The 26078-nt window shown below is 45.4% G+C and overlaps 1 protein-coding gene across 1 annotated transcript in view; it reads right to left on the bottom strand.

Annotated features, from left to right (window-relative positions):
• Positions 1-26078, bottom strand: part of LOC126234251 (UPF0764 protein C16orf89 homolog) — a 64085-nt gene that overhangs the window by 2276 nt on the left and 35731 nt on the right. The window contains exons 3-5 of the mRNA XM_049942943.1: positions 18449-18729; positions 15118-15262; positions 12208-12331 (exon numbers count right to left, since the gene is read on the bottom strand). Coding sequence (XP_049798900.1) covers positions 12208-12331; positions 15118-15262; positions 18449-18729 — 550 coding nt within the window. The remainder of the gene's footprint in view (positions 1-12207; positions 12332-15117; positions 15263-18448; positions 18730-26078) is intronic.

Here is a 26078-nt window from a genome sequence, read left to right as displayed (position 1 = left end):
GTTGGATCAGTGGTGGGGTATCCGGCGAACACGGTGGTGTTACCAGATTTCGCATTGCACCATGCACGGTAAGGGTACAGAGTTGGGAATTTTACTTTTGAAACAACCCTCTACAAGCTCTAGAAATTTGTAATGGGAATTTCCGAACGCCCTGTACGGAACGTAGCGCGACTACGATGAGGGTATATGGGCACCGACATGTAGGCAGTGCATTAGTGTGGCATTCGTGTCTTTGCGACGAGTGTGCGGCAAATACGGAAACGTTAACTGTGGCGACGTTATTACCAAATGCATCATACAAACAAAGACCTATGTGCTGTTATTCTTTTCTTGGCTGCTGAAGGACAAACACCGGTAGAATGGAGACTGTGCATGGGGCAGCATGTTAGTCGAAAACCACTGTTATGGAATGGCACGCCAAGTGGTGCTGTTGCTTCACGGTAACGCACTTTCTCATATCGTAGATGTCGTAATGCGGAAGTTACGCCAACCGAAGTGGGGACACTCGAACACCCGCTCTATAGTCCTGTCCTCCTGATCTCTCCCCAGGTGGTTATCCCTTAAAGAATGCGTTGAAGGGCTGACGATTCCTACTGGACGGGGATGTGCAACACGCACTTACGGACTTCCTCACCCAGGAGAACACCGTGTTTTACCGAACGATAATCTCCATCGTGTTGCGTGGGTGGGATGAAGCGTCTCAACACTCATGGTGATTTTTTTATGACTAGTATACCGATTCTGGACTGTACGACCTTCGATCAGAAACTTTTTGATAACCCCTTATACTTACATCACTTGTTTCATTATAGACAAACACCGCCTAGCCAATATACATAGGTTGGAACTTAAATAGTGGCAACTCTGCTGTGGACACACTATGCAATGGAATCTACTATTGTCGCTGATAGCACACGTTGTTGACATACCTACCTTACCTCGGAGCAAGTGGACTCGCCCGTCCCATGTCACCGGCGTGCGCACAATCGAAGGAAAGACAGTCACTTGCGAGCGAGCGGTCTAACGTAACGGTGTCACTATGTTTTCGAATCAGGAACAACGGAGCTGGATCAAGACTGAATGTGCCATAGGTCGTACAGCACGACAGTCTCACCAGGGTCTTCAAGAGGCGTGCGGGGATTCGCATTGCCGTACAGAACAGTGGTACGTTGGGTAAAAACCTTCAACGAAGGTCGGCAAACTGTGGCAGACATGCATCGGGCAGGTCGTCCTAGCGTCTCTGAAGAGGTAGTGCATGCTGTTGTCGCGTTAGTGGACAGTGATCGACGCAATACGATTCTTGAGGTCGTCCACGAAACCGGATTAGTGCATACGACTGTGCTTCGCATCCTGAAGGAATGCCTGGGCATGCGAAAAACTGCATCACGATAGGTTCCGCATGACTTGACGGAAATGCAGAAATGGATGCGTAACGACGCTGCTCAGACGCACTTGCAACGCTATGATCGCGAAGGAGAGGCTTTCTTACGCCGTATCGTAACACTGGATGAGACATGGGCCACGAATGGCGTCGTTATGGGTCTCCGCGAAAGTCGAAAGTGCGTCAGAGCCCCAGTATGATGAAAGTTATGGTGATTCTCGTATACGACTTTGATGGTGTTAGTCTAACGCATTACGTTCCTCCACGGCAGACCGTCAATGCACAGTATTACTGTTCGTTTTTGGAGCATCATCTCGACCTGCTTTGCGAGAGAAGCGGGGACCCCTCATTTTGGACGACAATGCGCGGGTGCATACAGCGCAAGCTGTGGCTGCTCTGTTCGGTCGCTAGGACTGGGAATTGCTGTACCATCCACCATACTCCCCGGACTTACGTCCTTGTGACTTTGATTTGACTACGAAGATGAAGGTATACCACGCCTTCAAGATCACTGGCAACAGGTTCTACACAACGCTGGTGACTACTTTGAAGGACAGTAACAGTTGCAAACATGTAACTCTTTTGTATCGGTTGTGAATAAATAGTTGCCACTATTAAATTCCAACCTACGTAATACGACCACGCGCTCAGTAGCCTATGCTGCGCCACGCAGTTTCCGTGAACTAGGGACCAGCGTTTAATGGGTGCAGAACTACCACCCGGCAGTGGCCCAGGTGTGTTCCATCGTGTTCAGATTAGGCGAATATGGTGGCCAAGACATCAACATGAGTTCACTCCTACGCTCCTCGAACGACTGCAGCACGATTCCGGCCTTGTGACAGTGATAGATATCGTGTTGGAAGATGCCCTCGCTCTCGGGGAGGGCATAAAGTATGAACGGATGCAGGTGGCGTCCTATAGCGTTAACGTACTCCACTGCTGTCAAAGTGCCTTCAGTTACTACCACTGGTCCCATGCAAGCCCAGGTGAATGTCCCACATAACAAAATACTGTTCCCAACTGTCTTTGTCCATGACGCAGTTCATGTTTCGAACAATCATTCTTTTGAACGACGGCGTGTCCGACCATGACCATCGACCTCGTATAACAAGAAACATGATTCATGCTACCAAGCGACACGTTTCCACTGATCCGCCATCCAATGTAGACGATCCCGTCTCCACTTCAGTCGTAATTGATCATCTCGTTGGTTCAACGTGGGAACACGGAGGGCTCATCTGCTGCGGAGGTCCAGATTCAACAGTGTGCGCTGAACGGTGTGGGCCGAAAGTTTTTTCTTACATCAATATTGTGCTCTGTCTCCATGTCTGCCGCAAATCGCCGCCTGTGCTGCAGTACGGAGCCTGTTCTGTGATGAGGTACTGACGTCTTGTCGCCTCCTCGTGTCTCGCCGTGCTTAAACCACTTTGCATAAATACTTATGACAGCAGAACGTGAACAGCTGATCAGCCAAATTCGCGCCCCGTCGCAGGGTCATAACACTATGCATTATATCAAAGCCTCTTATGTCGATGTATTTCCCCATTTTCGGCCTGTGTCGTCGCTTGGATGATTGTCCACTAGTATCTGCTACATTGTGTACAATGAGGTGACCAAAGTCATGAGTCTGCGATATACACATACGGGTGTACAGATGACACTAGTATCGCGTACACAAGGGATAAACGGGCAGTGCATTGGCGGAGCTGTTATTTCCACTCAGGTGATTTATGTGAAAACGTTCCGACGTCATTATGGCTGCACGACGGAAATTGACAAACCTTGAACGCGGAATGGTAATTGGACTCAAATTAACGGGATTCCATTTCAGAAACAGTTAGGGATTTCAATATTTCGACTTCTACAGTGTCAATATCCTGCCGAGAATACCAAATATCAGACACTACCTCTCACCACAGACAACGCAGGGACCGACGGCCTCTACTTAATGACCGAGAGCAGCGAGGTGTCAGTGCTGAAATGAAATGAAATGAGTGTACAGCATCGTTGGCCGGGAGGCCCCTATTCGGGGAAGTTCAGCCGCCAAGTGCAAGTCTTATTTCATTCGACGCCGAATTGGGCGACTTGCGCGCCAGTAATGAGGATAAAATGATGTTGAAGACAACACAACGCCCAGTCTCCAAGCAGAGAAAATCTCCAACCCAGTCGGGAATCGAACCTGGGCCCGCTTGCATGGGAGACCCAGTCCATGAGCGGAGAAAACCTCCAACCCAGCCGGGAATTGAACCCGGGCCCGCTTGCATGGGAGGCGAGCACGTTACCACCCAGCTAAGCAGGCGGACTGTCAGTGCTAACAGACGTGAAATAACCACAGAAACGTAGGACAAACGTGCCCTTTAGGACAGTGCGGCAAATGCTGGCGTTAAGCGGCTGTGGCAGTAGACGAGCGGCACGAGTCCCTTTGCTAACAGCACGACGTCATCTGCAGCGCCTCTCTTGGGCTCGTGGTGCCATATCGGTTGGACTCTAGACGACTGGAGAACCGTGGCGTGGCCAGATGAATCTCGACTGCAGTCGGTAAGAGATGATGATAGGATTCGAGTGTGCCGCTGACCCCACGAAGCCACGGACCCATGTTGTCAACAAGGCGCTGTGCAAGCTGGTGGTGGCTCCATTGTGGTGCGACCTGTGTTTACCTGGGATGGACAGTGTCCTCGGGTCCAACTGAACACACCATTGACTGGAAATGGTTATGTTCGGCTACCTGGAGACCATTTGCAGCCATTCATGGACCATGTTTCCAAACAACGGTGGAGTTTTTACGAATGACAATGCACCGTGTCACGGGTTTAAAGAACATTCTGGCTAGTTCAAGCGAATGATTTGTTCGCTCAGTACCCTCGACTTGAATCCAATCGAACGTGTAAGGGACACAGTCGAGGGGTGATTTCGTGTACAAAATCCTGCGCCGGCCACCCTTTCGCAATTATGGACGTCCATAGGGACAACATGGCTCAGTGTTTCTGCCGAGGACTTCCACGATTTGTTGAGTCCACGCCACCTCGAGTTGCAGCACTCCGCCGGTTGAAAGGAGATCCGACACAATGTTAGGAGGTACTGTAACATTAAGATCGATTAAAAATAGATTAGATTAGGTTAGATTTACTTTCATTCCAATTTATACTGTGTAATTTTATGCATGTAACTATGAAATGTTTGGTCTGTACTGATTAATGTCTTTCAATTGCCAGAGGGAAGTGGAAGTTTGTGATGGATATTTTGAAAAAACTTAACAGTGAGTTTAAACCATGAAACTTTATAAAATATTCCTGTTTATGTAAGAGAAATTGTATGTAGAAAACTGGTTCATACTTAGGGAAGTTGTATTATAAGGAAGGAAAAACTGTAGGGAACACCCTCCGCCAAGGGGTTTCATAGTCACTTCACTGTCATTAAACTTTGAAAAGACCCATTATATGCAGTTCAGAACTTCCAAGAGATATCCTTCTGGTGTGTGTATAAAATATGATGACATGGAAATAGGAGAAGTTGAGAGTGTAAAATTCTTGGGATTACAACTTGATAATAAATTCAGTTGGGAGCAACATACCAACGAACTGCTAAAGCACCTAAACAAGTCTGTGTTTGCAATGCGAATGATGTCAGACATAGGAGATATAAATATAAAAAACTAGCATATTTTGCTTATTTTCGCCCCATTATGTCATATGCTATCATACACTCCTGGAAATGGAAAAAAGAACACATTGACACCGGTGTGTCAGACCCACCATACTTCCTCCGGACACTGCGAGAGGGCTGTACAAGCAATGATCACATGCACGGCACAGCGGACACACCAGGAACCGCGGTGTTGGCCGTCGAATGGCGCTAGCTGCGCAGCATTTGTGCACCGCCGCCGTCAGTGTCAGCCAGTTTGCCGTGGCATACGGAGCTCCATCGCGTGGACGTGAACCGTATGTGCAGTTGACGGACTTTGAGCGAGGGCGTATAGTGGGCATGCGGGAGGCCGGGTGGACGTACCGCCGAATTGCTCAACACGTGGGGCGTGAGGTCTCCACAGTACATCGATGTTGTCGCCAGTGGTCGGCGGAAGGTGCACGTGCCCGTCGACCTGGGACCGGACCGCAGCGACGCACGGATGCACGCCAAGACCGTAGGATCCTACGCAGTGCCGTAGGGGACCGCACCGCCACTTCCCAGCAAATTAGGGACACTGTTGCTCCTGGGGTATCGGCGAGGACCATTCGCAACCGTCTCCATGAAGCTGGGCTACGGTCCCGCACACCGTTAGGCCGTCTTCCGCTCACGCCCCAACATCGTGCAGCCCGCCTCCAGTGGTGTCGCGACAGGCGTGAATGGAGGGACGAATGGAGACGTGTCGTCTTCAGCGATGAGAGTCGCTTCTGCCTTGGTGCCAATGATGGTCGTATGCGTGTTTGGCGCCGTGCAGGTGAGCGCCACAATCAGGACTGCATACGACCGAGGCACACAGGGCCAACACCCGGCATCATGGTGTGGGGAGCGATCTCCTACACTGGCCGTACACCACTGGTGATCGTCGAGGGGACACTGAATAGTGCACGGTACATCCAAACCGTCATCGAACCCATCGTTCTACCATTCCTAGACCGGCAAGGGAACTTGCTGTTGCAACAGGACAATGCACGTCCGCATGTATCCCGTGCCACCCAACGTGCTCTAGAAGGTGTAAGTCAACTACCCTGGCCAGCAAGATCTCCGGATCTGTCCCCCATTGAGCATGTTTGGGACTGGATGAAGCGTCGTCTCACGCGGTCTGCACGTCCAGCACGAACGCTGGTCCAACTGAGGCGCCAGGTGGAAATGGCATGGCAAGCCGTTCCACAGGACTACATCCAGCATCTCTACGATCGTCTCCATGGGAGAATAGCAGCCTGCATTGATGCGAAAGGTGGATATACACTGTACTAGTGCCGACATTGTGCATGCTCTGTTGCCTGTGTCTATGTGCCTGTGGTTCTGTCAGTGTGATCATGTGATGTATCTGACCCCAGGAATGTATCAATAAAGTTTCCCCTTCCTGGGACTATGAATTCACGGTGTTCTTATTTCAATTTCCAGGAGTGTATTTTGGGGTAACTCCACAAACAGAGAAAATTTTTTTTAGAGTACTGAAGCGTATAATAAGAGTAATGAGTAGTGTAAATCCAAGAACATCATGTTGAAACCTATTCAAAGAATTGGGCATATTAACCACAGCTTCTCAGTATATTTATTCCTTAATGAAGTTTGTTGTAAATGATATATATGTTTTTCCAACTAACTGCTTAGTACACAGTATCAATACTAGGAATAAGAATAATATACATAAAGATTTAAAATCACTTACTCTTGTCCAGAAAGGAGTCCAGTATTCAGCAACGCATATTTTCAATAAGTTGTCGGCAAGCATTAAGAGTTTAGTTTCAGACAAGGCACAATTTAAACATAATTTAAAAGAATTTTTGGTGGCCAACTCCTTCCATTCCATCTATGAGTTTCTCAACAAGTGCAGTAGACCATTTTAATGAAAATTTATTATACCTTAATTTTTGACAATACTTGGTTGTAATAGTCAAGAAACTGCAAATGTCTGAATGATAGATTTAATGAAAGCAGATGTAAGTATTAAACCTATAAATATTAGAAGTTTAAATTTAATTCATGTACATAATTTTACTGTTTATTGACTGAGGATCACTAAAATTAATGAAACTCAAGTTTTTCTAATTACATTTTTGTAATGTGTTTATCTGACATGTTCCACACCCAGGAGGATTCCCTCTTTTATGGGTCTATGGAATGAATAATTAATCTAATCTAATCTAAACGGAAATGGTGTGGCGCGAGGGAAAAGGTGAAATTGGCGGACAATCTGGGCGGCAAGTGAGGAGCACATTACGCAGTCAGTGGCCAAGAGTTATACAGTCAATACCGTGGGTGCCAAATGAGGCATTCGGAAGCCGATTTATGTTAAAATTGCCTCGGATGTGGTTTCGGCTGTAATATGGTGCTCCTGTATTATGGAATGGCTCTAAAATGATTAATACGGCGACAAGAAGAAATTTGAAAAGAGCCTTAAACAGCAAGAGGTAAGAGCAGATAGCCGCCATGTGCTTGCCACCACTATTGCGCCAATGCTCCGCCAACGTCAGGAAATCAGGTATGTATCTTGGTATGGACCAGTATGTTTGTGTGTGTTGTTTTTCAATTGTAATTCAAGTGATAAAAACATGTATGCGAACTTTGAAATTGTCCTGATCGTAAAACCGTTTTAGGGTCCTATCCTAAACCTGCAAAAGATCGAGTATCCTGTTTCTGAATAACCATTGAATTGTTTCTAATTTGAATGTGCCAAAGTTTCAGTGTTGAAGTGTATAAACGTTTCTAGGTAAACCACCCACTTCACAGGTACTGAAAAAGGCACATAATTTGATTTACAGGAAATTAGATTTTTGCTTTGACTATTACCATGAACTAATTTCTGAATTTTTATTTGAGAATAACAGTTGAATAAATTACTATATGGTGTTGAAATATAAACAAATTTAAGTGGTGTTAGAAATCCACATTAGTGTAATGCAATTTGTCTCTGAAATAGTTACAGCATTTTCCTGTAGAGTAAGTAACAGTTTATGGGCCCCACTATATTCTTTTCTATTACCAGACAGATAAACTAAATATTGCTTTTGCTAAAGAAATCTGAAGTATTTCCGTAAATGAGAGAGGGTAAAAAAGTGTTTGTACAGTGTTATTAATTTGCATTTGTGTGTGTGTGTGTGTGTGTGTGTGTGTGTGTGTGTGTGTGTATGTGTTAGTTAAACCAGGACTTTTTCCATGGCCAATTTTAGTCTCGTGACCAACATTTGATAACATTTTGGTGCTGAATTAATTAATGACTGAGTTAGTAATTGTTATCAATAGGAGTAAATTGCCATTTATTTTTCTGTGATTTCCAATTTATGCAAATGATAACTACTGCTACACACTGTTCAGTTCGTCTGTTAGTCGTGTGTTTTCATTGGACTTTACAAAGAGAAAAAGAATGAAAGTCCCTTTTGCAAAATTATATTTGAATTACTTGAACATCATGTTTCAAATTATTATGCCTAGTTAGGCTTGCGCCCGTTTATTATTTCATTCACGAGAACTTCACTACTTTCTTAGCATCCAAAATTAAAGTCTTTCTACTAATTGCCATTTATGCGAAATTCATGTTCGATCTGTCTGTCCATTAGGTAAACATACGGTCAAACTTCAAAATTCCTCCTAGAGGGTAACACTTATTGTATGTTAACGTCATGTTTGGCACAACGTACGTAGAGGTGTCATAGTACCTCATGACTTTTGTCACTTGAGTGTACTTTCCTTACCGTGTCAGTTCACGCAAATCCATCAGGCGGCTATTTTGTCTCGAAGCAGGGAGTGGTCATAATGTTTGGGCTCATCAGCGTATAGAATACCGTCAACCAGTTTTAAGTGGAAGTCAAAATATCAGACTTTCTGGGTCCTTGGGAATGAAATAAAAAGATAGGAGAAGGTAAAACTAGTCTGACGAGACACAACCGCTGGAATGATGGAAAAATTTGTAAACCCTTGTCTAGCTTTGAAACAAGGTTTGAACTTCGCAGCCAACAAAAGAGGAAGATCCGGGAAAACAAAAATCTTGGGGAAGAGGCACAGGAAGGGAAAAGGAACTGTTTACTTGCCCTACTTAACAGAGGATGAACAGCAGCAACGTTTGCAGTTTTTTGGAACATGCTGAAGAGTAAGCAGATGGTTGCCGTTGTTGGTGTTCGTCTTTCAAATAACCAAGGAATTGCGGAATATTTCACTAACAACAACCACATTTCTTATATCGTTTTTCATGAAAAAGAACAACAGCGCAAATTATCACAGAAATCGACACATACTATAAAAATGGACGTACGATTGTATGTATGTATTTATGTTCGGTATCCCCTCCTAAACCACAGGACCGATTTCAACCAGACCTGGTACACTTAACACTTACTGCCTGGAAAGAATCGCTGCGGGGTTAAGAACCACCTACCTATCGGAGGGATGAGGTGAGGATGAAAAAGAGGCGCGAAAAAGAATTTACTCACCGAGTATTTGAGAATGAGAGATTTATTGACTTGTCACGGACTTTAAACATATTTTGAAACCTTTACGAAACTTTTGTCGCTGGCAGCCCTCACAAAATTATGAAAGGAAAAAAAAATTATTGTTTTCTACACTTTCACTGGTCACTCAGTAAAACTACAGCATGAAGCGCGACGTTTTAATTTTGTCATTTCTTTAGAACTAATTGTATTCCCGACGCATTTTGCAGATAGTATTAACATACACAACTAAATGCACCAGGAAAATTATGTCATTGTACGACACATGGTTCAGGAGATTTAACGTCATATACACTGAGGTGCGCTAAACACCGTCGAATCATGCATGGCATTTAAATTTATTAACTTTTTGCCAGCAACTCTAGTCGCATCACATTTCGCAGACAGTGTCCATATATTCTGCTGGATGTAGCATGATGTACATCACTGTACGTCAGACAGATCAGGGGACACCACATCATAAACATAGAGCTTCATGAAAATGAAATTGCATGGTGAAATTCGCTAAAGATACAGGTGAGATATGTGTGAAAATATGTGTGAACTATGTTAAATGTATGTGAAATGTTTTTGAGATGTGTTTGTGGGAGCAAAGTCACGGGTAGAGAGCTCATCCTAAACCCTGTGAAACGATTTCAACCAAATTTGGTACGCATAATTACTACAATCTGGAAAGAAATAGTGTAACAGTGAGAACCACCAGCCTCCTATTGGGGTGGGGGAGGCGAGAAAGTGAAGAAAGATGGGTGAAGGAGGAGAAGGGCAGAAAAAGATGGGAAGAGGAAATGGGCACAGATAGGGGGGAGACAAAGAGATGGATAGAAAGAGGGCGAAGAGGAAATGGACAGAGGGGACAGGAGGAGATTGGCAGAGAAAAGAAGGAGGAGGGGATGGACAGAGATGGGGTGGCGGAGGGTAAGAAGAGAGGGGCACCGAGAGATGAGAAGGGGACATGGACAGGGAGAGGAGAAGAGGGAAATGGATAGAGAAAGGGAAGATGAAGGGATGGCTGAAAGAGGGGAGAGAAGGAAATAGTCACAGAAAGGAAGCAGGTGGAGAAGGAGAGAGAGAGGAGGAAGGAGGAAAGGAACAGCGAAGGGGGGAGAAGGGGATGGGAATAGAGAGGGCATCAGGAGATTGAATTAGATGAGGAAGAGGAGGAGGAGATTAACAGAGGGGGGGGGGGGGACAGAGGGGGGAAGGAATAAATGGACAGGGTGGAGGGGGCGAGCAGATGGTCAGAGAGAGGGCAGAAAAGTGGATGGACAGAGAAAGGGGTAGGAGGAGATAGACAGACAGAAGATCAGAAAGAGATGGAGAGAGACTGGGAATGGAGGAGGTTAACGGAGGGAGGGGTAAGGGTAATGGACAGGGGGAAATGGACTAACACAAGTGTTGCAGCCACGTGTAGTAAGCGTTGCTTCACGCAGTGGAGAACGGCAAAACAGAGGCACGCCGGCGACCGAGGCGTTGCGAAATAGGCAGGCACAGATAGCTTTGCTGACAGCAGCAGCCTACCAACAGACTGACGCAAGGACGCACACGGACCGAGCGCCGAGCGAAGCCTGGAGGGTGCTGAGTAAGGGGAAGTGAGGCCAGCACGCCAAGTTACGCTGCAATATAGTCCGGGAGTAATAACAAAAAGCTACCACTGAGGGTAAAAAGCGTCCTTCTGCTGAATATAAATAGTGGAACGCAGGCAGCAACAGACAGAAGTAATTAGGAAGCAGTTGGGATCTGAGGGCGGACGTGGTCCGTGTCCGAATGTTCAATCTTCGTAGGTGACGATTCTGGAAGTCTGTTCCAGCTCGCAGGAGTCATCCGTTCGCCGCCAGATGTCAACTTCAGCTCTGGAGGTCAGCCCGAGTTCGGTCGGCACCACGGCTGACTAACTACAGCGAGAACTTCCAGCAGGACCGGCCGCAGCGCGGTCTCGGTCACAGGCGCCGCCGGGGACTGACGCCCGGACTTCAAGGCAACCCGGCCCCACGGCGCGTGGTCCGTCCGTGACGGGACCTCGCGGACATCGCGACTGACGGCTTCCCAGCCGCCGGTGCAGTAGGCGTCGGCAGCTGACCTCACGGCGACGCGGCTGTGTGGGCGTGCGCCTACGGGGTGCCGAGCGGCGGCGAGTTCATCTCAACCACAGGGCATCCTGGCTTCAGCGGAGCACTGGTGGCCTGAGGCTCCCGAGTGCGATCAGCGGCGCGCGTTGCTCGCTTTATCAGAGAATCTACACAGCAGCAACCAGGCGGAGGGATCTGAAGGGCTGGGCAGCGAAGACGAGGGAGAAATTGTAAAGAAAGTTCAATAAATAATTGTAAAACTCCACGCCGTCTCAGTCTTTGGCGCAGCCACTGTGTCTGCTGCTGACAAGTGGTACAGAAGCCGTAACACAGGGTTGGAATAAGCACTACCCGAGCATCACTGGGAACTCTGCTGGTACATCATAATTATGTTATGTAAATATATCCGTCCTTTCTTAGAAATGGACCGTGATACCTTGTATATATATTATGAGTTCATATTGTTTATGTTGGGGCGATGGAGGGGAGGTGTTGGGGAAGATAGTTCCTTGCTTATAACTGTTGACAGCGTCGTTTTCGGATGAAAGTTTCACGGCTCTGGGATTCTCCATCAAAAGACGCCCCGTCATTTACTTTATTTTACCAACCGACTGCGAGAAAATTTACTTACCTTTTGCGTAGTATAGAATTATGCAGATTTCCGTAACAGCCAAATGGTCGTTGCCATGATAGTATCTTCTCCAGCCACGAAGGTTTTATAAATTCTTTAAATCCCTCTAGGCCACAAAGAACAACTGGAACAGAGAAAAAATATACTTTGTTGTAATAGGACTAACGTAAACTAACTGCAGATGATATTCAACTTTATGAATAAAGCCTGCTATTTAGTCCACAGGATCTCAGAAGAATCAAACCACGAATTTCAAAGTAAAACTTGAATACGTTTTGGTTCTGAACAAATTTCTGTATCCCAAGTAATAGGCACACGATATGTTATGGGACCAGTATTCAACAGAGTACAAAAAAATATTCTCATCGGTCAAAAATAAATCTAGTTTCTAGAACAACAGCTTCAAATATAAATAGTTATTTATCTACAGTAGTAGCTGAACGAATAAATTAGTGTCCTTTTCTTAGTAACTAGAAACGCTGGATGCAAGGACAAATTTGTCTGCTGTATTACACATCCAGCATAGCAAAAGTCTCCCTTCCAGTACAGGATTTAGAGAGATAGTGCAAAGGTTCAACGGACTTCAAATCTCTATATAGCTGTCCTGATTTAATGATTCCGTGGTTTATATAACTCAGTCGAAAGGCCACGGCTGATTTTCTGTCCAGTTCGAGTTTGTGCACCGTCTCCATCCTCTCTTTGTCGATGGTACATTCAACTCTAATGTTCCTTTCCTCCTTCCTTCCACTAAATCGAATGCCTTGTCTTCTATTCAGTTTCCGAAACATTATCCTTGTGCTTTACGTTCATACAGCGTCTTGCGGAAAGTGTGGAAATGAATTCTGAGTCAACAACCAAGGTACCCCATTGTTAACTGACTTCACGAGGACATGCTGGAAAGCAGTGCCTCCAATTTTTTTCTGCGAAAGCTCTTAAGGCTTTATAAATAAAACAAACGTTTTAACATTCTACATTTTTATTCTTCATGTCTACATATTTGCAGCCCTCTCTCGCTTCAGGGTTCCGAATTGTAGCGTGTAACATAACTATGTATGTGTATGAGAAATGGCGCGATGTAATCGAGTTTCCAATTCGAAGGGTTCATCCACGCATGGAGTATCCTTTCCAGGACAATGACAGAACACACGACCGCTGAAACATCTGCAACAATCCGACGCCTCGGGTTCACTGTCATCGATCATCCTGCATACAGTCCCGATTTGGCCTCACTCGATTTTCATCTGTTTCCAGAACTTAAAGAGCACCCTCGAGGACTTCACTCCAATAGTAACGAAGCGCTGCAAGCTGCAAGCAGAGGTGCGGTTGTAGCTCCGTCAGCAAAGTCAAACATTCTACAGTAACTGTCTCGAGAAACTGGTCTCTCGTTGGGAGAAATGTATTCGCCGCCTGAGTAATTTTATTGAGAAATAAATATCTATACATGAAGAATAAATATGTAGAATGTTAATAATCATCATCATCATCTTGGACAGTTTCCAGCCACTGGCTGGGTCTGTCGGGAACACAAGCCTCTCCATCGTGTTCTGTCTTTCCACCATTCCCCCTCTTCCACCTTCGTCCAGTTCTCTCCTCTTCTCGTCACACATTCCTTCACTCCCTTCACCCATCTATCTCTTGGTCTACCTCTGGGCCTCTTCCCCTCCAGTTGCAGATCAAACATCCTCTTTGGAATTCTTCCCTCATCCATTCTCTTCATGTGTCCATACCACTGCAGTCTTGATTTTTCTATCCTGTCTTGTACTGGTTCCTCCTTTAGTCTTTCCCTCACATACACATTTCGCAATCTGTCTCGTCTTGTTACACTCAACCTGCTCCTCTGGAACTTCATTTCACTAGCCTGTATTCTACTTTTGTCGCTTTTGTGCATTACCCATGTCTCACTTCCGTATGTCAATATGGGGACAAAGTAGGTTCGGTATATAATTCCCTTGGATTTCTGTGGCACCTCCTTGCTCCAAATAAGCCCCCTAATGCATTTGTAGAACTGCCCTGCTTTTCTGCACCTTTCATTTATTTCCATTGCGTTTCCCCCTTTACTTTCAATCATGCTTCCCAGGTACTTGAAGTTCTCTACCACTTGTAGTTTTTCCCCTCCACAAGTTATATCCACATTTGGCCTATTCTTCTTCCTTGTTGTGACAATTATTTCACTTTTCTTTGCAGAGAAATGCATTCCATATTGTGCTGCCCTGAAACGTGACGGCTAACGGGGCTCTGGTGAAGCTGCGATAGGCCTAGCAAGCCAGTAGTGGATAAATCGACTGCTTTTAAAAAGGGAACATGCCTCGGACCACGGAACGGATTTAAAGGAAACCGACCAAGCAATGGAAAAGAATGTTAATAATGTTTTTTTTTTATTTAAGAAGCTTCAAGAGTTTCACATAAAAAATTTCGAGGCATTACTTTTCAGTACGCCCTCGTATATTCGATCTGTGAAACGCAGATTAATGACAATGTGTTGTAACTGGAGTGTAATCTGCGCTCAAAGAAGTTCCATAGATATCTGATTTAGCAATGAGAATGTGTTCACATATTTATTATAGCACCCGAAGTACAATGCACTCACATTGTGAGACTGATTGCGAAGTATACATGTAGTGATCGTGCGAAATGTACTATCGTGTTGTGTTGTGTCGTTTTGCGCTCGTGAAGCGCCCGGTGCTTAGCAATACTCAATAGAGGTCGAGCAGCGTGTAAATCATCTGAAGTACTGGGTGTTCCAAAATTTCTTTCCTCGCGCCTGTTGTTACAAACTGCTGCTGTGGTGTTATCTTCTGACAAACCAGAAATTCCTTTTGCTCTGCTGCTCAGCTGAACGTCGTGCTGCACCGTGGACAACGCTTATTAGGTGACACTGCACACTATAAGCTGTACAAATGTCTTGGTTACTTTGCTCGGTGAAGAGGTCCCTGGTGGGTGATAGGTAGCCGCCCGCGGCGAGTTCTTCGGCGTCCAGCAAGATGCTGGCACACAGCTCAGGGATCCGGCTGCCCCAGTCCGTATCAGCGAAAGACGTGGCGTTGGCGCAGCCGAGCTGAAAAAGAATGGTCTGTGAAGGCACGCTCCTTATAACAGACAAACGGTACGGTTGACATGCTGGTAGAGCTAAAATGCAGTAGTGTCCAAAACTGAAACAAAATCGCGAAAAGAGAACAAATTAACAAAGAAAATGTAAAGAGTAACTGTAAGCGGTCGCAATCATTTCTCCACAAATCAAAATCGTTGTGAAATTCACAAAAATACACACATTTTCTGCTTGAAACACTTTCATTACTAAAACGAAAGAGAGCTGTTTCAATTATACTGAGAATTAAAGATCCGTGTAAGTATTATTCAAAATTATATGAATGCCTTGTATGTACATCTTGAAAAGATTACTGTTAGTTAAGACACAATTAGCAGTGGCTACACGAAAATAAAATCAAATATCCACAGTCACTGTACAACACCACAAGATAAATTCCATGTTATTCCTACAAATATTGGCAACTCCTGAAAAGAAAGCTCTCACATTAGGATATAATTACACAACAAACTGCCATATAATACAAAATTTACCACTGATATAGGAAAAGTATGAGAGACAAGTAACAACACATGCATAGTAAGCCAATTTTTCGTTTGCAAATTGCCCAAAAAATTTTACTTGTGTATTTGGTGTTTTTTAGGGGAAACCTCTTTCGGCCACAGAATTGTTGACGCCCCCTCTTTAAGGGACCTTCAACGTTTCTCTTTTCCCTTGGGTTATATTGCATTGTAGCTTTAGAAATGCTATTATGAGACATTAGTATTGGACATGGTCCTTCATATTCCTAGAGCGACAGAGTCAAGAATATGCCGAGAATACCAAATTTCAGGCATTACCTCTCACCCAATGCAGCGGCCGACGGCCTTCACTTAACGACCGAGAGCAGCGGCGTTTGCTTAGAGTTGTCAGTGCTGACATGCGAGCAACACAACCTGAATAACTGCAGACGCACAACGAACGTATTCGTCAGGACAATGCGGCGATATTTGGCGTTAATGGATTAATGGATTATGGCAGCAGGCGCCTGAAGCAAGTGCCTTTGCTAACACCACGACATCGCTTGCAGCACCTCTCCTGGAGTCGCGACCGTATCAGTTGGACCCTAGACGACTGGAAAACCGTGGTCCGATTTCAATTGTAAGAGCTGATAGTAGTGTTGGAGTATGGCGCAGACCGCACAAAGCCATGGACCCAATCTGTCAACAAGGCTGGTGCTGGCTACAAACGGTGTGCGCTATGGAATGGCCTTGGTCCTGTGATCCATCTGAACCAGTCATTGACTAGAAATGGTTATATTCGGCTACTTGGAGAGCATTTTTAGCCATTCATGGACTTTATTTTCCCAAAAAACGACAGAACTTTTATGGATGACAATGCACCACGTTTCCGAACCACAGTTATCCGTGACTGGTTTGAAGAGCATTCTAGACAATTTGAGCGAATGATTTGTCCACCCACATCGCCCGACATGAGTCCCATCGAAGATTTACGAGACATAATCGAGAGCTCAGTTCGTGGACAAAATCCTGCATCAACAACACTTTCGCAGCTATGGACAGCTACAGAGGGGCTCAATATTTGTGCAAGGAACTTCCAACGACTTGTTGAGTCGATGACATGCTGAGCTGCTGCATTACAACGGGCGAAAGGAGTTCCGTGACTTTTGTCACCTCAGTGTAAACGTGTGAAGACGGAACAGACAGTCCCAATTACTGTATGTAAGACGGCGATGACTATGTATATATTTTAAAGGCAGTTGACTGAACAGCAGCAACTTGGTTGCTGCCACCGCTCAACCCATGGAGTGGGAAATAAATGATCAATAAAGAAAGAAATATTTAGATTAGATTAGATTAGATTAGTTTTTCGTTCCATAGATCCGCGCTGAGGAGATCCTCGTGGATGTGGAACATGTCAATTTTTTTTAAGCTGGAATAACAATACTAATAGTATGAGTATATACAATACATCATTTGTTTCTGTTAAAAAATTCATCAATAGAGTAGATGGAGTTGGCCACTAGTAAGTCTTTCAGGCTCCTTTTAAACTGATTTTTCTTTGTAACTAAATTTTTTATGTTTGCTGGCAAATTATTGAAGACGAGTGTTCCTGAGTAATAGACCCCATTTTTAAGCTAAAGTAAGTGCTTTTAAGTCGTTGTGCAGATCATTTTTGTTCCCGGTATTGTATGTATGAACTGAGCTGTTTGTTCGAAAAAGAGATATATTATTTAGGACAAATTTCATTAAGGAGTAAATATACTGAGAGGCAGTAGTTAGTATACCCAGTTCTTTGAACAGGTTTCTACAGGACGTCCGTGAATTTACTCCACAAATAATACGTATTACACGCTTTTGGACTCTGAAAACTTTTGTTTGACTTGAAGAGTTACCCCAAAAGTAGGCGAAGTATGCAAGCTTTTTCATTTTTATGTCGCCTGTGTCTGCTAACACTCGAATTGCAAATGCAGATTTGTTAAGGCGTTTCTGCAATTCTGTGGTGTGCTCCTCCCAACTGAATTTATTATCAAGTTGTAATCCCAGGAATTTAAGACTGTCAACCTCTTCTATCTGCTCTCCTTCATACTTTATGCATATGCTGGGTGGAAACCTCTCACAGGTTCTGAATTGCATATAGTGAGTCTCTTCGAAGTATAATGTCAGTGATTTGGCTTTAAATCATTTATTAATATCCATGAAAATATCATTAGCAGATCTTTCTAGAACTACACTCGACATACTATTTATTGCAATACTTGTGTCATCTGCAAAAAAAACGAACTCTGCTTCTGACAGTGTAACTGATATGAGATCATTACTGTACACAAGAAAAAGCAATGGGCCTAAGATGTATCCTTGTGGGACACCACACGTAATTTCTTCCCATTCCGATGATGACTGATGACTTAATTCACTAGTCCCTTGCACTGACACCCTTTGTTTCCTGTTAGCGAGGTATGACTTGAACCATTTTCCAGCACTGCCCATTACACCATAGAATTCTAATTTATTTAAAAGGATGTTATGGTTCACACAATCAAATACCTTTGACAAATCACAGAAAATACTTGCTGCTTGTAATTTGTTATGTTGATGATTTGTTATGTTTGATGATAGATAAACACAGCCCCCTCCAATAGAAATCGAAACTGAAAGAGGAAAATACAATAAATGTGTGGAAAGTAGACCTTACCCTCCAGGCGACGGAGTAGAAGAGCAGGCGGTGCGTGGTGGAGTAGCCCCTGGGGACCGGCACGCTGCTGGTCTCGACCCTCCAGCAGCCGCCGGAGACTCCGCAGCCGTCCAGCAGGCCGCGCAGGCACAGGTCGGAGTCGGCCTCGGAGGGCCAGCGCTGCACCAGCAGGCTCGCCAGTGAACTGGCGGTCAGCGCGCCAGGCTGCGCTGGCGCCACTAGCGGCGACGTGCCGTACCGACCCAGGCCTCGCCACAGCCGTGGCTGCGCGAGCTGCAGCACTGCAACACGCGTGCTCGCTGCTACTCAGGTTGCTCCCACACTGGGCTGTGGCAGTGCTGTTCTAAGTCGCACGACACCTCATCTTCGAAACTAATACGAATATAAACATTGGAAGCGCAGACAAGTCTGTCGTAGACATCCGACTCGCGACACCACCACTTTCTGTTGGGTGTATTTAGCACAGTCCTTGACCCATAAATTGACCTAAGTTCGACCACTTTCATTTATTAACATTTATTGACTCTTCCTTCATCTTATTGTTACCACACAAATTAAAATCATAAGATGTTATAAGTTGGGGAACGAACACTGATGAAACCACATACCCCAACCGTCAATGTGTATCTACACTTGATTGTGAAATAAATAAATAAACGAAGATAAATTTTGTTGTGGTCTTCTGTCTGAAGACTGGTTTGATTCAGTTCTCCATGCCAGTGTAGCCTATGCAAGCCTCTACATTTATGAGTAGCAATTGCTGCAATTTACACCCATTTGAACCTCCTTACTGTAACCATTCCTTGATCTCTCTTCACAATTTATATCCCTCGCCTTTAGTTACCCTCATAATCACATGCCTCAGGATGTGCCCTGCAATCAGTCCCTTCCTTCAGTCAGGTTGTACAGTAAATTACTTTTTCCCAGTTTTATTCACTACCTTGTCAAGTGTGTATGTCATCTTGGCTTTTACAGAATTGTTAACTCCCTTACTTTCATTTATCAATATGCATCTGTCTGAGAGCACGACTTGTTGATCCGCGAGTATCGGTTGCGTTGTTACACCGTCTCTTCCTAACTGCGCTCAGAGAGAGTATATTGTTAGTCGAGATGTGTTGGGTAGTAGACGTAGGACTGCAAGGTCGGGATAATTCTATCTGAAATTGAGCTGCTAAATATTGAATACAATTATGCTGGAAATGATTCAATAAGATGATGATGAGAGCATTTATGAATTTTGAAAAGAATTTTGCGAAGAACTTAATTCAAGGTAAATCCGTAGCTTTTCGTACTAGTGCGCAGTTAACATTTTCTAAATAAAGAAAAAAAGGTCATTTTGGGTAAGTTAATTTTTCGTGTAAAGGACTTTTTTGAATAATCAATCAGTTTGAATTGTTTCTAAAACCATTCATTCTCGTATGAAGTCAATATTGTTCACGATCTTAAAAGAAAGTTATAAATTAATTCTTTGCTATAAAATTCTTTGAGAAAAATCATTTGTAGAACATTAGTACCCAAAATTACTCCCGTGTAATAAATTCAATGCTGCTTGTGTTCGCATTGCACGCGTCGGTACACACGCATTTGAATATCATTTTTAAGTTAACATTTCGATTTATTTTCGCTGCGGCGATGCTTGCTGTGCTCCATTTTCGAGAAAGAACTGTTATTGTATCGAGGTAAGTGGAGGAATAGCTCATGGCAACGTCGTCCCCTTATAATTAGGGAAATCGCAAGGTATCTCACAAGAAACATGCACTGACAGGGACCCCTCAACTAGACTCACGTCTTCTGAAACCGAACAGCGGAAACCACACGTAAGAGTCTGGGCAAGTTGAAGACTGCAGCAAAGGAAAAACCGGATAAAGAAATGAGGCCTTTGCGCCAGAAAAGAAAGAAATACCTTATTGCACATCCCGGAGCAGCAGATATGTCCCAGAAACACAAGACAGAGTAAGTAAAACAAGGAGCTAAGAGAAGGGGCTGATGAAGTGCAAGGTAGCAAGGGAGAAACTGAAAAAGCTTTCGATACTGTAGAGCAACTACTAACAAGATAGGATGCATGCTGAAAGGTCATGGACTGAGATCAGTATTCTGGCTCGCCTCGAAGATAATAGATATGTTACGCCCTTTAAATATAACATAGATCTTCGAGTTCATGGCGTATATGGTGTACCCTGAGAATATGGTAGCATTTACGCTGTTCATAGGTCAAAGCATTCGCACTGTTGCTGAGGATTGTGCAGAGCATTCGCGACACATCAAAGGGAACTTAAGAAGTCGGCTGAACATTGTCTAGAAAATGGGCATAAAGTACAGTTTGAAAAGACTAGAGTTCTGGGGTTCTGTTATCAAAGAAGCGGCCGAATTTAGAATAAACAATAAACAGCAGCGGCTTCAACAGAGACCAGAGGTACACACTCAGAAGGGCAAAGGGGGGGGGGGGGGCTGCGGGCTTTGGACATTGAGTGAAAGCAAAGACATAGGCTTGACGTTTATAGGGACACACGGGAGCGTCAGTTTCAAACTTGGCACCAGTCCTTCGCGTCGTGAGACGTCATTCGGTCCCGCGTGAGGCCCACGAGAAAGACAGGCCATGGCGCGTACGTCATGGGGCGTGAGTCTCCATGACTTACGAGTGCCAGTAGCTGTCTCTGGTGAGGAGCGAGTAACTTTTTCAGACGAGTTTACTAATTCTTGGCTGGCGTTTAAATGCCTGCAAGCTCTCGATGGCACACGACAAAGTTAAGACGTTTAGTGACTACCTTTCCCGTGCCTCTTCACAGACCCTAGCTTTCGCGAAGTGGGGCGGACAAGCCTACTAATGTGACGTCACAAGTGCACTGCAGACCCCAATTTTCTCGTAGATTCCGTTCCAGCGGCTGGACGGAGTTGCTACGAGCTACCAAACATGCCTTTCGCGCATGCGTCACTCCGGCCCTCTCTGGAAGCTTCCAGACGCCCCCATTATATCTGTATAAGCGGAACACAGCCATGGCACTCAGTGATTTTACCTCCTGATGACGATGGACGAGACACCTACCGAAAGCTCGAGTGGTTTATTCGAAGTGACGGGGCTTGTAAACCGAAAAGATTTTATTGAAGTGGAGAAATATGCCTACTAGCCTCACCGCACATTTATTAAATGAAGTGGCACCAGTTAGCCTTATTCCGCCTATCAGCGTCAACCGTATACCGAACGTACTATCATTTAAAGCATTTTCTCATTGATTACAGTTATATGCAAGTGGCAACGACCGATAACAAACTGACAAACGTAAGGTAATATATACAATATGTTAACGTAACACAAAGCTGGGAACATTAGAGAAGAGAAATACAAAAGTACAAAGTGGCAAGCGGAATGCAACAATACTCAGAACCAATATTTAACAATGAGCGTGAGGGTCCAGCGGTACACCGCCGTCAATAGCAAAATTCCAACTAATTTCAATCTATACACAATACAAAAATTCCTGACAGAATAAAACTGTGTGCCGGACCGAGACTCGAACTCGGGACCTTTGCCTGTCGCGGGCAAGTACTCTACCAACTGAGCTACCCAAGCACGACTCAAGCCCCGTCCTCACAGCTTTACTGCTGCCAGTACCTCGTCTCCTACCTTCCAAACTTTACAGAAGCTCTCCTGCGAACCTTGCAGAACTAGCACTCCCGAAAGAAAGGATATTGCGGAGACATGTCTTAGCCACAGCCTAGGGGATGTTTCCAGAATGAGATTTTCACTCTGCAGCAGAGTGTGCGCTGATATGAAAGGTCCCGAGTTCGAGTCTCGGTCCGGCACACAGTTTTAATCTGCCAAGAAGTTTCATATCAGCGCACACTCTGCTGCAGAGTGAAAATCTCATTCTCTATACACAATATACCTCACCGATTCGCCCTTGAGCTCCACATGTAATCTTATCGGCAGTGAGGAACGTAGATTTACATGTATAAACGAGGAAGGAACATCGAATGGAATTGGAATGGTGCTGCCGAGTATCAAGTGGATTGCACCCTGTACAATAACAACAGCGGATTTGTATTGTACTGTATTGTATGTTAACCGGGGACCTAGAAACGTCCCCGCCGCAGCCGCAGTGGTCCACAACCCCACGACGACTACCGCAGTCCACTTCACCCCTCCGCCGCCCCACACCGAACCCAGGGTTATTGTGCGGTTCGGCCCCCGGTGGACCCCCCCAGGGAACGTCTCGCACCAGACGAGTGTAACCCCTATGTTTGCGTGGTAGAGTAATGGTGGTGTACGCGTACGTGGGGAACTTGTTTGCGCAGCAATCGCCGACATAGTGTAACTGAGGCGGAATAAGGGGAACCAGCCCGCATACGCCGAGGCAGATGGAAAACCGCCTAAGAACCATCCACAGACTGGCCGGTTCACCGGACCTCGACACAAATCCGCCAGGCGCATTCGTGCCGGGGACCAGGCGCGCCATGCCACCCGGAAAGCTGTGCGTTAGACCGCATGGCCAACCGGGCGGGGACACAGCGGATTTACTCAACCCAACTGATGTCCGATTTTCCAAAGTGAAGAGGAACGCAGTGAACTGTCTAAACGATCATATGGAATGTTATAGCGGGCCATCAAAAAGTTTCCGTTCGAAGGCCGTACCCTCCAGAGTCGGTACGCCAATCGGCAAAACCATCGGGATCACTGAGGCAGTCTTACTACTGATGCATCAAGTCGAAGACACTCTTCCGGTAAAACACCGGGTCTGCTGCGTGAAGAAGTCCGCATCCCGCCGCACATCCCCGTCTGACAGAATCATCGACGCTTCAAGGCCTTTATTAGGGGGCCGAAGGTGTGACAATCGCCTGGGGAATGGTCAGGACTACACGGCGGGTGGTCGTGTGTCTCCTGCCTTCCGACATTTGTGATATGGGGACGCGCGTTATCAAGGAGCAGCAACACACCTTCGCACACCATTCCGTAACGGTGGTTTTCGACAGACAAGCTGCCCCATACACATTCTACATTGACCAACAAATGTGTGCATTTGGTTATAATGTCACCATAGTTCACGTTTCCGCATTTATCCCACGCACGTCGGAAATACACGAGTGCCGCACTGGTCCCTCCCTTTTTTTCTTTATTGGATTTCGATTCCCCTCCCAGAGGGGGCGGAGGGGGGGGGGAGGCTGGCAGAAGCCTAATATGCCACTCTGCAGCCTACACAAAACTTAAAAACAAAATTAGGAGATATCATAAAAATAAAAAACAGGTGATAAAACGGTGACTGATTGAAACTGGAACAAGGCGAAAAATTGCGAAGAGAATACAAAAACAAAGGGTCGGTGATGCTGATTAAAACACACATTAAATAGACAGGTACAATTAAAAAAACATGGCGACAGTCTGGCTTCTGTTCGCAATAGTTTAAAAGCACACCTAGCGACAGTATGGTGTCTGTTCGCAACACTGACAGGGGACACACAACACTGAACATGCACTTAAAACAGCATGATAGAGGAGACACTGCGGCAGATGAGAGGGGGGGGGGGGTAGGGGGGAGGACCCGGACCGATGACGGGAAAAAAGGGGGGAAAAGAGGAAAGAAAAAAGGGGGGAGCCGATGGAGGGAGAGGACACAGGAAAAGGGGGGGGGGGGCAGGGCAGACGCGAAAAGGAGTGGGGAAGGCAGTGGAGGGGAAAGAAAAAGGACCCAGGAGGAGAGAATGGAATCAACGAGTGGGTAGGTGAAAAAAAAAAACAGGATGGAAGGGGGGCAGAGAGGGAGCCCGGGAAAAGGACAGAGGGACGGAGGGGGAGGTGAGGATCGTTGTTGATAGGACGGAGAGAGTGCATCATGCGGGAGGGGCAGTTGATGGAAGCCACCTCGGGAAAGGAGATGGAGGGCGTAGAGGTGGAGGGTAGGTGGGACCCAACGGTGAATACGTGGCAGGGGGCGGGGATTGGAGAGGAGCAACCAGGGGATGAGGGGGATCAAGTCGACAGGAGGTGTAGAGGAGCTCGAGGATATGGAGGGATTTATAGAATTGGGGAGGGGGGGCGGATATGCAGGCAGGACTGGCATTGTAGGAGTGGAGGATGGTAGAGGGATTCAATCCCCATGTCCAGCCAGAGAGGAGGTTAAGGACAGGGAGGGGTTTGTGGGTTTTCGATTGGATAGAGCAGAGATGAAGGATCCAGGTGAGGTGTCGGTCAATGGTGAGTCCAAGGTAGGTGAGGGTTGGGGAGAGGCGGACAGGACGAGCGCAGATGGTAAGGGAAAGATCAAGGAGCCGGAAGGAGCGAATGGTATGACCTACAATGATTGTCTGGGTCCATCCCCTTCATGCCGCACCAACAATGGAGTCGCTCTACAATGGATATACACTGCAGCAACGCCCTCAAACGAGAACTTTTTGACTGTGAGGAAAAGACTCAATAGGACTTTTGGGTGTTCCTCGCGACAGATCATCATGAACTTAAACGGATGACAAACTATGAAGCTGAATGTGCCAATTTTTTACTCATTGTCTCAAGGAAAAGTTTTATTTTGTAATAATATTAAAGACAAATATCCTTTATGTTAAAGAATAATTATGTTAGTTATATGGAGTAGTTAATAATCATGCCGTATGGGAAATCCGGGTTCGATTCCCACCTAGGTATGAGATTTTATCCGCTTGGGGACTGAGTACTGCGTTACATTATTTTCATCATTATCGACGCACAAGTCGCCTAAGTGACTTCACTTAAAAAGACTTGCACTCGGCGACCGAACTACCCCAGATGGGTCTCCCAGCCCATAATGCCACAGGCTGCTATCATATACAGGGTGTCTCTCTTAAAAGTCGTGAGGCGTATTTTTTCTAGCGTTTCGCCAGATATTAACAATTCAGTTTTTGCCATATGTAGATAGTGTCAGCCCAAGAAATACTGGTCATCACGTATTTCATGCGACGCCCACCGTCACGAAGCGTCAGCTTGCTTCCGTTTAGAAACAATATTTTTTTAAAGTGGAATTTTACGTGCCCATTTGATAATGCGACCCTAAATTAGTCTAGTGCTATGGGAAACACAGAGACGCTTTCCATCGACGCTGGGTGTTGCATGAAATGCGTGATACGCAGTATTTGTTTGGGTTGATACCATCTACATATTGGAATAACGAAATTGCAAATATCTGCCGAAACACCAGAGAAAATGCACCTGACGATTCTTAGGCGACGTAGCCGGTATATCCCGAAACTCAGAACCTCTTGCAGGTTGCCTATCCAATGGCTTCTAGGGCCAACAAGAATTTGATTTTTAAGTATTACAGTTAGAAAGTGTGTGTTTGCGTTCAGGTAGCGTAACTGACGGTGCGCAAATTCCTGGACTTCAGTCATCCAGCATTTGAGAATGGGACCTCTTGACACCATACAATAAACTTTACACGTAATTTCAAACCTTTAGGAACCTTCCTCTCGCTGACACCGCTCCCCCTCTCCCAAATATATATATATATATATATATTACTTCTGTACTAATACCAACTATTCACAACAAATTTTTCGGACTTCCTCCACACATACTATTGAACCTACGACCAAAATTAAATCATCGTATGATGCATCGTTCAAGAGATATGACGTCATGAACATCGAGAGGCGTGAAAAACTAGCT

Source organism: Schistocerca nitens, chromosome 2 (genome assembly GCF_023898315.1).
Source record: "Schistocerca nitens isolate TAMUIC-IGC-003100 chromosome 2, iqSchNite1.1, whole genome shotgun sequence".
Lineage (NCBI taxonomy): Eukaryota > Metazoa > Arthropoda > Insecta > Orthoptera > Acrididae > Schistocerca > Schistocerca nitens.
The sequence above is the reverse complement of the archived record's forward strand: the minus strand, read 5'-3'. Positions and strand labels throughout refer to the sequence as shown.